This window comes from Trichomonas vaginalis, chromosome IV (genome assembly GCF_026262505.1).
Source record: "Trichomonas vaginalis G3 chromosome IV, whole genome shotgun sequence".
In the NCBI taxonomy this organism is placed as follows: Eukaryota; Parabasalia; order Trichomonadida; family Trichomonadidae; genus Trichomonas; species Trichomonas vaginalis.
In genome coordinates, this window is record NC_067206.1 from 12638051 (window position 1) to 12652055 (window position 14005).

The 14005-nt window shown below is 35.6% G+C and overlaps 4 protein-coding genes across 4 annotated transcripts, besides 2 other annotated features; 3 read left to right on the forward strand and 1 right to left on the reverse strand.

Moving 5' to 3' along the window:
• Positions 1 to 13902: part of a mobile genetic element that runs on past the window's edge.
• On the reverse strand, positions 10714 to 11568 carry TVAGG3_0079130 (protein of unknown function, DUF4106 family; the record flags this gene model as incomplete). Its single annotated transcript, XM_051221974.1, has 1 exon — positions 10714 to 11568. One exon carries the CDS (start codon positions 11566 to 11568, stop codon positions 10714 to 10716), a length of 855 nt encoding a protein of 284 aa, XP_051106960.1.
• Positions 11618 to 12377, forward strand: TVAGG3_0079140 (uncharacterized protein; the record flags this gene model as incomplete). Its single annotated transcript, XM_001328881.2, has 1 exon — positions 11618 to 12377. A coding segment is annotated over one exon (760 nt), but the record flags the coding sequence as incomplete, so codon positions are not given.
• TVAGG3_0079150 (protein of unknown function, DUF4107 family) lies at positions 12725 to 13240 on the forward strand (the record flags this gene model as incomplete). The annotated part of the gene is made up of 1 exon (XM_001328882.2): positions 12725 to 13240. The coding sequence occupies one exon, from the start codon at positions 12725 to 12727 to the stop codon at positions 13238 to 13240; it is 516 nt and encodes a 171-aa protein (XP_001328917.1).
• Positions 13238 to 13394: a terminal%2Cinverted (terminal inverted repeat of Maverick-1A transposon ID:TVAGG3_0079060).
• TVAGG3_0079160 (uncharacterized protein) lies at positions 13395 to 13721 on the forward strand (the record flags this gene model as incomplete). The annotated part of the gene is made up of 1 exon (XM_001328883.1): positions 13395 to 13721. One exon carries the CDS (start codon positions 13395 to 13397, stop codon positions 13719 to 13721), a length of 327 nt encoding a protein of 108 aa, XP_001328918.1.
• Positions 13903 to 14005: the final 103 nt, after the last annotated feature.

Consider the following 14005-nt stretch of genomic DNA (forward strand, 5'->3'; position numbering starts at 1 on the left):
AACTAAGAAAATTTAAACTTAGGGTTCTCAAAATTAAATACATAGTGTCTTTCTTTCTAAATAGCTCCCAAAAATAACACTTTTGAGAAGACAATTAATAAGGCTGTTAATTTATTAGGCTGGCATCGAAATTGGGTTGTACCATTAGCTGTTCTAAGCTATGTTGCTGTATTGCTTTTGGAAATAGGAAGTGAAACGCGTAGCCATAGGAATCCAATCCGTCATAACTTTAACAGAAAACATAAAAGCCTTCGTTTTGAGTTATGATGTTCGTACAAGTTCTGTATAAATGTCTAGGGTCTTAAAAGAAGGACTTTGATAATTGAAACATTCATTAAAATCCATCTTTGTTCGAAATTAGTTGCTTGGGTTTACATTGTTGTCATAGGTAACTGTTCCACTAGCTTCTTTCGTATGCCTTCGTTACAGATAGTGAATGGTTCATCCATGCGGAACAAAGATTTGTGTCGGTGGATTTGAATTCTGAAGCAAATGCAACTTTAAGAGTTGGATGTAAAGCAATGGATATCATTTACAGTATAAGATGTGGCATCTGTAAGTGCGTCCGCTACTGATACTTTTACTTTAAGCTGAATGTTACAGCAAATGCAGGAATAAATCTTATAGCTGTCTAATGTAAAAACATTTCTAACAGAATTTCTTAAACGTAAGTGTAAAATCAAATGATTTTCCTGCTGTAATTGGACCACTAAACAATTTGTCCGTGTTCTCTGCATGTTCCCGAATGACTCCATACATCTTTCATGTCAGAGTCTATGAGAAAAACATCTACTTTTCTTTATTGTGTTCGGTAGTTGGTTGAGGTTTGAAGTTATATATGCTATCTCTCTTGTGCGTTGTCTCTGAGAATATACGATACGACAGTTTGCAAGTGATTTTGATATCCAGCAACTGCATAGAAGCCGTCATCGAAACCAATCCAAAAATCGCTGGTGGGTTTGTGTTTTATTGGAACCTGAAACCATTTCTTTATCTGCAATTAAAATTGACCTTCCATTTATTATACGTAAGAATGTATTGTAAAGGACTCAACATATTTTCACCAGGAGGTGAGAGATTGAATGACCCATGTGTTCATCTTTTAGCAGTCCAGGTTGTGATGCGAATCTTTGTCGTCAGAATATTTTCTATATTTGTCACACTATTTGCAACTGCGCACTTGTCTATTGATATCGAAATATCGAGCGGAATTCTGATGAATATGCCTTCTGCTGGGAGTAAATTCGTTTAACTGTTCGTTTCTGCATGTATTACTTCGGAAAAATATCTATTATACTTCATATTCCACTCTTCTTCTTGCCATTCGTGTGGAAGTTTGATTCTTGACATTTTCAATGAACGTGACTACATTCTCTTTTACTCAACTCTTTTACATTTCTGAGTGGGTGAAACAGAGTAAGCTTCTTTGACTCTCGTTTTATTTTCTAATGAAATGGCCAAAAAGCTTGGCACATAAGCTTCTTTGGTTCGTTATTGAAAGTAACAGTCTGGCTCTTTTCTTCTGTTCTAATTGACTTTTCAGTTTGAACTGAGAGGTTTTATAGGCTTCGGGGCTTCGCCGCTGTGCACATGCACCTTAATTGGTTCTGTCGTGCTCTGCATTCGGCTAGGAATCCTTTCTTCTTTCTTAGCTATATTTTACCATCTTTTACTCCTTGGATATGACTTATCAATAGAACTATGATTGTTGTATTTTCCTCTTGCGTCATTATAATATAATGATGACTTCTCGCTCTGATTTTGGACAAGCCCTCATGTTTACATCGGTTAAAGTTTTAAATTGTTTTATCTGCAGTCAAATGGACTTCAGATCAAGCCTACAGGACAAGGACCAGAGGGTCATCAGAGTGTTGAAGCATTGCAAGAAGAAGAATTCGCGACGCAAATTTATTATCCGAACTGAAGAACAAAAACAAGAACAAAAGCCAAAGAGGAGAAGAGGAAAAGCTTGAAAACTGTGTGAAGAAAACAAAACTTATGCGCTGCATTAGCTGACTTCGAGAGACAAAGAACCCACGTGTTGCTGGCGAAGAAGCTAGGAGGAAGAAGCTGAAGTGCAAAAGCCTAAAGAAGCTGAAAGCAAAGAGAAGAAGGTAACATCGCGTTTATTTTTATATCCGCCGAATTAGAATGTCTATAGACAAATACCTTTATCTGTTTGCGTCTGTCAGTAAGTTTGAAAACCCTGACGTTTCAAAATAAAGGGGCAACAGAGTGTAACGTTATAAGTTCCAGAACAGACTGGATTGTGAACATAAATGAAAAGAGGAAGTACATTGGCATTAACATCTATTGTACTATAAAAAACACTGCCTTTCAAAAAGGCTGTTTTACTTCTATATTTCAAAGTCGATGATTAGATAAAATTGGACACGAACAGTCTTATTAAGCAGTGCCCAAAACATCATCACAATATAAAATACTTTAAGAGACGATAAAACATGAGAATGGGTATGATTTCACTTTAATGAGTAGTTTCGAGAAAAGTAGCGTCATAACATTGAATACAAACTTTTACAGCCTTTACGTGAGTTTCTGCACAACTGAAAGGAAGAAGGTAGTCAAGCCACAAGCTTAATAGAACTTTCATTATGAATTTAATGAAAATGAAGATGGCAACTCAATGGACTTGTCAAGTTTCTATTATTCTCACCATTCAATGAAGTAGCAGAAAAGAAACGAAAATCCATGACGTATAGATATTTCAAATCTCTTGAGACCCAATGATTGATTTCAAGAATGTTTTCTAATTATGATGCACATGCTTCGAGAAAAATGATATTTCAAAGATGTTGCTAACACCTGCATTGGCGATAGAAAGCAAGCCTATATTATATTCAAACTTTACAAGTAGAGCGAAGCGGTTGAGAAATGAGAGTTTCATTGTCGACATACAAGAACTATCCCCACATTCCTAAACCCTAAATACTAAAAATTAATGGCTTCAAATCGTAGTTTTGACATAGACATGTTCTCGCACTCCAAATGCCAGTTTACTCAGCCTAAGTGGTACTCACAGCACCACTTACGACTCTTACATTGAAGCACAACTCTAAACTCGTACACATCGCTAAGATATTTGATAAATCTAGCGACTTACGTTTATTTCTTTCAAATGATCATTCGAAAAAAAATGAACACCTCATTCTGACTCATGGTATGCGCCAAGCAAAGCCACATGACCCAGACTTCAACTTACACGAATAAAGCTTTTTTAGTCGTTATGGAAGTTAAAACTTTTAACAGCAAAAGCAGGCTAGAAGACTTACGATAAGTCAAATCCAATCTCTTTGACCATTCATGAAGTGCTTTGTAAAGTTTCATTAACCTGAAGACTCAGAGTCTTTGTCATATGTTCCAGAACCAGGTTAGTGAACTGATATCTTACTTCATGTGAACTGAACATTGTAGTTCAGGAAACATTTCATTAGCTGGTTAAAGACAAAACGTTCCTTGTCATTCAGCCTTTCAATCATGCATGGAAATATGCCAACTTCATTTAATGCATTCTGAGTAATCTATTAGCTAAGGTTTCTTTTCACAAAATATTGACTTGTATGCTAAAAACTTTGTTTTCCAGTGGGTCTTAATTCTGCCGAAGTCATATGGAAATGACCAAGTTTACTTTTAGAAGGTTTCCTAGCACGATTCCTAAACTCTTCAAGCTTTCGAGGAAATTCTTCATTGACTAAATATGTGCCATCACAAGTGCCTGTAATCTAATATTATAATGTCCATGTCCTGGTCTCAGCAGTACAACACTACTTCACACTTATGGCTTTCGACCATGTGAAGATATATTAACACCAAGTGGACAAGTTAAAGTGTTCGCAAAGTGCTTTTCGAGTTAGCCTTAGAAAATAGTTTTATCTGAACCATCCAAACCTTCGAACTTCACATTATGTGTTGTAGTTCTTTGATGGACATAACTCTTATAGCTGCCTTGTCATCTACTATGGTTTTTTCCACAATCAGGAGATGAATAGTTTTGCCATAAATACTGTTCAAGAATGAAGTTTTATTTTTTCTGCAAAGGATTTCCTTCTTTCTTATACTTTAACCTGAACTCAAACAACTTCTTTACTTCATCTTTCTTATGTCTAAGTATCTCGTTTCCATCAGTAATAGTATCCTTGCCAACACTATCAACATTTGACACCTTGAATATTTTATTGAGGTCTTGGTAAGTTATCATTTGGGTCAACATTACATAGAACAGCCAAGTGTTTGAACGTTCTTGCGGGAACGTTAAGTTCTGGATTTGTTCAGGGAGTCACAAAAACTATTAAAGAAAGTGTAACTATGTATCTCAAATCTTCTGTTATACTTAAATGAGGAAAGCAAAGAGCAGGACATAAACTGTTTCACCTAATGGTGTTATCCTCTTGGTCGTCACGGAATAAATGGTTCATGAGATACTCTGCTGGCTTTAAGATTCTATCCTATACTACTTCTTCTAACTTTCAAAGAGAATGACCTATCTACAAGTAAAATTAAAGTCTTGGCTATAGCTGCAATGGATATTAAATGAAACAGTCTGTCGAAATACAGCAGATGAAGATTTCTCTTGACGCTCTTTTGGTTCTAGATGTTATCTGACAACATACATCTTCACCTGATTACGGCATTGAAATAAATTCTCTTGGTTTATTGAGCGAGGTTCATATAAATTTCCATTCGCGGAAGTACACCTCTTTCTCAAACAATTTGTAAGCAAAAATGAACAAATACCTAAACGTAGTCATAAACGTTTAAATCAAATGCTCTTTCAATAGTCATTGCGGCGAACTTAAGCAAAACTCTTCTCTTAAAATTCTTACATCTTGCTTTGCAATAGAAATTGAGCCTCATATTTTTCTAAAATCGAATGTTTTTCATCTATTCTGCAACCTTTTGTGAATCTAGTTGTTCATAGGAATGTAATCACATTCTTCTACCCAAACTACATCTGCAAAGACACCAGCTTCTGTTGTCATTTCTAACAAAAGTACTGCTGTAGTAGTTATATGAAAAATACTATCTTTCGCGTCCCTGTTTGTGTAAGTTTAAACATAGCAGGAAATAGGGTTATAAGCTTCTTATTTATAAACACTGTAAGAGTCTTTTGATAATTTTTAATTGCCTTCCTTTTATATAAAAGGGCCAGTTATTTGGCATTGTTTCGCGTGAACCTTTACCAGGTATGGGGTTCCTTTCACTTTCTGTTCCATGTGTCTTTAAGATGAAGTTTATTCATAGCTTGAGGTTAGTGGAAATATATTAAACTCTTGTCAGCGAAGTCTGTTCAAAATTTGTTGCACAGTTTGACCCAAATGCTGTTTCACTACATGGGAAACCATCTTCACTTGTCCTAACAATGATTAAAAGCTTTGATGAAAGCCATCTCGTACTATCACTCAAAGTCAGCAAAGAAAAGCGGCTCAGGTTAATGAATTTGCATTTACTTATTTACTTACTTTTTAGACTCTGCTTTCTTCTTCAGTTGTACACAATACTTTGGAGCATATGTCAAATCCTTTTAAATGGTGCAATGGTTCTGCTTTTATAGAAGTCAGTACGTATATGTGAAAAGTCTCCATAGAAATAGGGCTTCGAAATTTAGTGCACCCACAATGTTTCATAACATTCCATAACGGTGTTGTTCTATCATAACGAAACTACATATTTAGTTCTTCTCTCTTTGTATAAATCTTCTATTGTTTCTTCAATGTTACATTCCCCACAACTTCTGCAAGATTTCTTTATAGTTTCTGAATCGAAGTATGTTGTCATTAGGAAGTCTTTCATTTAGCATGTAGTGGTCTTCCAACAAGATTAGTCATAGTTCGCCAACAGTTTCGACAATCTTTTGGTATGTATCTCTTATTTCATTAATTCTTGAGTCATGAAGTTAACCAATTTGCGTAAAGCATTATAACCTGTACTTGATGCGTGCAGAAATTTCTAATGTACTTTTACTCTGAGGAAAGTCTCTAACACGAATGACTTCTCCATGTGGTTCAATGTTCTTCATTTTACTCCAGCCTGAATTAGCAAGCATAAACGAAAACAATTGTCTTCTGTCATAAAGTGTTTGCAGTTCTTTTGTTCAGTTCATTGAAAGATTTGGATACGTTCTCAAAAGATTATATAGCGTAAATGCTGCAAAAGCATACTTCCAAGAACTGACGCTTCTTCTTCTTAAAAACTTCTTTTCACCATTTATCTTTCCAAAAGCTTTCTATAAGTGCTGGGTTTCCTGTTTGCTTAAAGCTTTCCAAAATGGCTTTCTGTCATTTGACTCAGTGGCTTTCATCTCTATTATGCGTATCTATTTTTTGGCGCTTCTTTACATCTGACCTCGTTAAGCCCTTCCATATTTCTGTTTAAAGTCATACATCTTTAATTTCAGTAAGATTCTTTCATGTTTGCTCAAGAAAGAAGTTCATAGGTGCAATTTCAACAATTACCTGCAGCATTTGCTCTATCTCATGATATAAGTCTCCTTCAAGAGCTGATGTAGTAGTGTTGCAATATATGAGGATTTTAAGTAGAAGGCATTCATACTTTCCACCAAGTTTATAACATACCATCCATCTCTTAGTGGCGAGTTTTATATTTAATTCTTCTCTAAGAGTCTGCATGAAAACCTTTACCGAAATGCTTTCGTTGTAAGTAGTCTCTTCAGTTTGTTCATCTAAAGCTCGATGTTAAAGTCAATAGTCTATTGCCTGACTTAACATTCCTCTTCCTATTCTTCTTCATCTTTTCTTTAACACATCTTCTCACCTTTCTTTTGGTGTGTCAATAGAAACGAATGTAACATTTTAGGCTTGCTGCGAACTGTTCATACGCTCTTAAACTACTCTCTCTCTGGTGTTATCCAGGTTCGTCTCTTCTCTGAGAAACCTATTGCTACATAGACGCTGTGCAAGTAACGAGAAGCGCGAGCAGACACAAAGTTATGATGCCAAATGTCATTAAAAAGCTTACTTTGCAGACAATGAAACCGAGACAGGGAATGAAGTATTTTAAGAACTCAAAGTGGACCGTAGTAGCCAAAATGAAATGGTTAGTATATGAGAAACATGCTCCATGACAAACATAAACCAACGTACGATAAGATAAAATGACGGCAAAGAAAGAAAGACTGCAAACGTTGGGTAAAAGAGCCATATTCCCCATTCACAAAAAGATATCTATTGTCGGGTAACGATGGAAGAAACCCGCATTGGCTACAAAAAACATATATTATCGGGAAACGAGCTATATTCCATAATTGCGACCAAAGCACTTATATTTGAAGGAGACATTGAACCAGCGAAATCAAGGAAAGAAAGAGTCATAGGAACACAATAGCGAAGACTCAAATACAAACTATGACAAATCTTTCTCAGGCGATTATTGGGATGCTACCGCTAGAGATGGGCGACCAGAAGCCCAAAGGCAAACGAAGGACATGGAATTACAAGCAGACTAGGTGAACAGATCGGCCAAAGATGCCAACAACTTGAGGCACCGTGAGACGGGCAGGAGTTACCAAAAGCTGACACCACAAGAGAGAGAACAACCGACGGATTAATATTTCTCTTACGTCGAATGTAACGTTGAAGAAATTCAATGAGTTCACTCTTCTGGAACTTTAACGACAGAGGCTTGAACTTTTGCATAAATGTTTTCGCTGTTGAGTCCATAGAGTCTGAAGTTGCTGATATAATGATTTGGTATAATAGAGTCGTTTCCTAAACGCTCTGTTATGAGTATATGACGAATTAAATTAAATGTCTTACCTGAACCCATCTTTCCACATAGAAATACACACCATTTGAACAGAACTCAATATCCTTTCTGAAAGGAAGAATAGAGAGAGAGTTAAGTTTGTCTGTAGTTTCATTCATGTCTTCATCTACGTCATGTATTAAATGCTTCATTTTATCTCCATTAAAAATGCAAGTCAGAAATATTCAGAACATAGCACCGAGTCTAACTGACAAGAGTATAAAGATATACTATGAACACGTTATGATGAAACACCAAAATTCAAGAAAGTCAGTATACTTATGAATATCCAAGGCACTGGGTAGAGTATGTAGGAGGTGAGAAAGCTATTGAAATCAGACAGGTTCGAAGTATTCCAGCAGGAAGAACAATATTATTGAAGAACTTTATGTTTTGAGGTATAATGATGAAACAAAGAAGCAAGATAGTTTTCCTGTTGCTGTGTATGTGAACCTGAACAGGAGATGACATGAAAGTTTTTAACACAAAGCTTCAACGGTAGTGAGAGAACAACTGACTGCGGAAGGACATCCATTACCTTCAGAAGTTACATAGATATAATTTTGAAACAAATGCAATAGATTTTAAAGTCATCTCTGCAAAGAAGTCAGGTTTTACATTTAATGAAGCAGATGTATATTCGAATGAAAACTTCAAAGCTATTGCATGTTAGATAATGACGATTGCTTTAAGAAAATTTTAAATTCAGTGACTCAAACGATGTCAATAGATGACCTTCGTGGAATGTTACCATCGACGTTTACAGTTGAAGGTTCAGCAGGATTGTTACAAGATTGTCAATGGTGGTATTTGGTCTCGTGAGAACATTGTTATAAATCCAGTATAAGTGAATTTGCTGAAGAATCTATATTATGTCTTTTAAACTACATGTAATCGCCCCGAAGCATTATAGTATAACAAACTTTTCAGTAAGTTTAATAAGACTTGTCGAACCTTCTTCAATGAAGAATGTTGTGCTACCTAAAGATGGAAAGGATGGACTCATTATTGAGATGATTTTAATAGCATATTAAATGAGCTTGGTCTTGAAGGTCATTCATGATGAAATAACTGTTGTAGAAGATGTTAGCATTGTTCAGACATTTTGAAGCGTATAGATGATATAGAAAAGTTTATGAAGCCGCAAAGCGGGAGGACGAAGTCCGTGAGAAGTTTATGTTTATTGACTTTCTCCAGTAACGAGAACTTTTATGAGATAATATTGAAGAGAGATGATTTTAATATGGTGTAAATGGTAGCTTGGGCAGCTTTAGGCGCAATGGAACAAAAGCATTAGCATTTGAGCAAAAGCACTATGGCTTATGACGCAGTAAATAAATGAGTTGGAGCTTAAAGACATTAGATGCAAATAAAGAAGATTGGACTGGGTTGCAAAGAAGTTAAGATTAAATAAAATAGGCTCATAAATAAAGCATCCAATTTTGGTGCGAACTGAGCTCAGAAACGGATGAGTTTGCAAAACACGCAAAAGACTTTAATGACCAGATGAAAGGTGAACAAATGCATTAAGAGTCGATGGAACTCTTCCTCCACAGTAGTTCTTCCGTATGCGTCTTATGGAATGTATGGAAACCCTTACGAAAGACCATTTACCATTGAATGGTGGAAGTAACTGGTATCATTACGGCAGAAGAAAGACAGTCAAGTTGGAGACAGACGTGAAGAAAGCAACTAAAAAGAAACCAAGGAAGAGAGTTATAAGCAATGAATTCAAGTGGGTGAAAAAACAGGTGAAAAAGGTGAGATTCTCACCTTCACCTAAATTTATTTTTGCGCTATGTTTTCATACGTGTGAGGGTGGTGATATTAATTTTATTTTTTATTTTATTTTATTTTTTTTATGTAAATGACGAAAACTATTGAGATAACAAACTACAACCGTCATGAGTTCAAGAATTGTTCTTCGTTCCTCGTGAAAATACATTCTATCAGATACGAGAGAAAGGGTAAAGTTATGTTGAGCGTTTATGAAGAAGAAAATGGAAGTTTAACAAGCATACGATACAAACGGTAAACGTGTTTCATTAGCTTTGTCAAAACTTACTAACATTTATTTTGACAGTGACTTGACTCTGACGATTGGAGCGACAGACAGCAGCGATACTGAAGAATATGAACTATTGTGTGAAGCACAGCAATGGAGAAGTTGCAATACTTTTGTAAGTGAGAACGTTTATTTTACAGTAGTAAGGTGAAGTGGTAATGGTCTACGTTATCTGAAGGATTTGTTTGAACATTTATGTAAGGGTTGTCGTTGGCTTCTCTTGAAAGAATTTGGTCCAGTGGTGGATACTCTAACTTAACATCTGATGTAGCGTTAGCGTTTGAAGCTGAGTTTAAATTCACGGATTTCAGTTCTGGTTCTTTTTCTTTCAAACACTCTGAACTATAGTTCTTTATGACAATATTGTTTGTCGTTCGTGAGTCAACATTTGATGTTGGTTCAATTGGAACATTAACGGCACCAGCTAAGATGGATTTGCTTCTCATTTCATATAGAATAAAAACCTTTTATATGTATGAAATGAACAATATACTCGACAAGGGTTTGAATGTAAAGCTAACGAATGAAAATATTGTTGAATTCACTGAGACAGGTGCTGTGTATAAAGATGTAGAACTACTGAACAAAAGAGCAAAGGGAAGAAGCAGGAATATGAACAAAGGGTGGAAGCCTATAAAAATTTATGTCAATGATGGCTCAGGAGGTTCAAACATAAAGTATGCAGAAAGTTATAGAGTTTATGCGCTAAAAGGTGAAAAGCCTTCATTTAAGAACAGCTATTCTAACGCATATCCTCAAAAGCTAACGGATGGGGAAGTGGATGATATGAATGACAGCAAAAATATTAACAGAAATGGCGACAGAGATGCATGGAATTTGTTTACCATCAGTCAATTGAAGGTTAAACTTTAAAACAATGTTGGTCGTTCCCATGGAATATTTTTGACTTTAATGGTATTAGTCATGATATGAATCTCAAGGTATGAACGAGGAGAGATGAGAGACTTATATGCTTCCCAAATTTCTTCAAAAGGTAATGTTATACCTGACTGTTTCCAAATGAGTTCAATATCATAACGTGAGAAACCTTGAAAGATAACGAAGTCAGTTATGAGACGTTTTATGTTTAAAGCTAAAAACCTCCATGTTTGCATAAGTATTGCTACAGTTAAGTGGTAATGTCTGACTTTAGTAATGATATTAGCTAATGATGAGTCTGGTTTTGACACTAAACCTTTACCAGCGAAGTCGTCGCAAACGAGCAGAGTGTTTGAAGGATACTTTTTGAAGGGGTATTTTGAAAGTTTTGATAGAATGTAGTTTGTCAGTCGTTTCATATCGTAAACTCCTGAGTACTGACGTAAGTGGTGTTTGTCAATAATTCTTTCCATCTCCTCAGAAGTCTTTTGCATTCCTGACTGTATAAATTCAACGATGGCATAATATTTTCTCTTACGTCGAATGTAACGTTGAAGAAATTCAATGAGTTCACTGTCTGGAACTTTAACGACAGAGGCTTGAACTTTTGACATAAATGTTTTCGCTGTTGAGTCCATAGAGTCTGAAGTTGCTGATATAATGATTTGGTCATAGTAAGAGTCGTTTCCTAAACGCTCTGTTATGAGTATATGACGAATTAAATTAAATGTCTTACCTGAACCCATCTTTCCACAATAGAAATACACACCATTTGAACAGAACTCATAGTCCTTACTGAAAGGAAGAATGAGAGAAGAGTTAAGTTTGTCTGTAGTTTCATTCATGTCTTCATCTACGTCATGTATTAAATGCTTCATTTTATCTCCATTAAAAATGCAAGTCAGAAATATTCAGAACATAGCACCGAGTCTAACTGACAAGAGTATAAAGATATACTATGAACACGTTATGATGAAACCAACCAAAATTCAAGAAAGTCAGTATACTTATGAATATCCAAGGCACTGGGTAGAGTATGTAGGAGGTGAGAAAGCTATTGAAATCAGACAGGTTCGAAGTATTCCAGCAGGAAGAACAATATTATTGAAGAACTTTAATGTTTTGAGGTATAATGATGAAACAAAGAAGCAAGATAGTTTTCCTGTTGCTGTGTATGTGAACCTAGACACAGGAGATGACATGAAAGTTTTTAACACAAAGCTTCAAACGGTAGTGAGAGAACAACTGACTGCGGAAGGACATCCATTACCTTCAGAAGTTACCATAGTATATAATTTTGAAACAAATGCAATAGATTTTAAAGTCATCTCTGCAAAGAAGTCAGGTTTTACATTTAATGAAGCAGATGTATATTCGAATGAAAACTTCAAAGCTATTGCATGGTTAGATAATGACGATTGCTTTAAGAAAATATTTAAATTCAGTGACTCAACGATGTCAATAGATGACCTTCGTGGAATGTTACCATCGACGTTTACAGTTGAAGGTTCAGCAGGATTGCTTACAAGATTGTCAATTGGTGGTATTTGGTCTCGTGAGAACATTGTTATAAAATCCAGTATAAGTGAATTTGCTGAAGAATCTATATTATGTCTTTCAAACTACATGTATTCGCCACCGAAGCATTATAGTATAACAAACTTTGTCAGTAAGTTTAATATAAGACTTGTCGAACCTTCTTCAATGAAAGATGTTGTGCTACCTAAAGATGGAAAGGATGGACTCATTATTGAGATGATTTTAATAGCATATTAAATGAGCTTGTTCTTGAAGGTCATTCATGATGAAATAACTGTTGTAGAAGATGTTAGCAATTGTTCAGACATTTTGAAGCGTATAGATGAGATAAGAAAGAAGTTTATGAAGCCGCAACGCGGCGAGGACGAAGTCCGTGAGAATGTTTATGTTTCATTGACTTTCTCCAGTAACGAGAACTTTTATGAGATAATATTGAAGAGAGATGATTTTAATATGGTGTAAATGGTAGCTTGGGCAGCTTTAGGCGCAATGGGAACAAAAGCATTAGCATTTGGAGCAAAAGCACTTGGAGCTTATGACGCAGTAAATAAAATGAGTGGAGGAAGGGTTTCAAAGACATTAGATGCAAATAAAGGAAAGATTGGAGGCTGGGTTGCAAAGAAGTTAAGATTAAATAAAATAGGACTCATAAATAAAGCATCCAATTTGGTTGCGACTGAGTCAGAAAATGCTTTAGGAAAGGACGATGAGTTTGCAAAACACGCAAAAGACTTTAATGACCAGATGAAAGGTGAAACAATGCATTTAAATAGAGTCGATGGAACTCTTCCTCCACCAGTAGTTCTTCCGTATGGTCCTTATGGAATGTATGGAAACCCTTACGAAAGACCATTTGACCCATTGACTGGTGGAAGTAACTGGTATCATTACGGACGAAGAAGAAAGACAGTCAAGTTGGAGACAGACGTGAAGAAAGCAACTAAAAAGAAACCAAGGAAGAGAGTTATAAAGCAATGAATTCAAGTGGGTGAAAAAACAGGTGAAAAAACAGGTGAGATTTCACCACTTCACCTAAATTTATTTTTGCGCTATGTTTTCATACGTGTGAGGGTGGTGATATCATTAATTTTAAGTTTATTTTTTATTTTATTTTTATTTTATTTTTATGTAAATGACGAAAACTATTGAGATAACAAACTACAACGGTCATGAGTTCAAGAATTTGTTCTTCGTTCCTCGTGAAAATACATTCTATCAGATACGAGGGAGAAAGGGTAAAGTTAGTTTGAGCGTTTATGAAGGAATGAAGAATGGAAAGTTTATACAAGCATACGATACAAACGGTAAACGTGTTTCATTAGCTTTGTCAAAACTTACTAACATTTATTTTGACAGTGACTTTGACTCTGACGATTGGAGCGACAGCAGCGATACTGAAGAATATGAACTATTGTGTGAAGCACAGCAATGGGAAGAGTTGCAATACTTTTGTAAGTGAGAACGTTTATTTTTACAGTAGTAAGGTGAAGTGGTTGGCGGCTTTATAAATATTTAAGGTTAAGTTGGTGTTTGTGTTTGTGTTGTAAAATATACGTTAACGGTTTTGTAAAGTGTCAAATTCACAAGTATTGTGTACGGTGGAACGTAGTGCCACCATACACGAGACTTGTATACTAACTAATGCAAGCCTAAGTATGTGGCTTTGGTCATGTTTTGCCGAAGAAAATATTGACAAACGTACGAAAATGTGGGAGAATTGTGTCTACCATTACGTAGGCAATC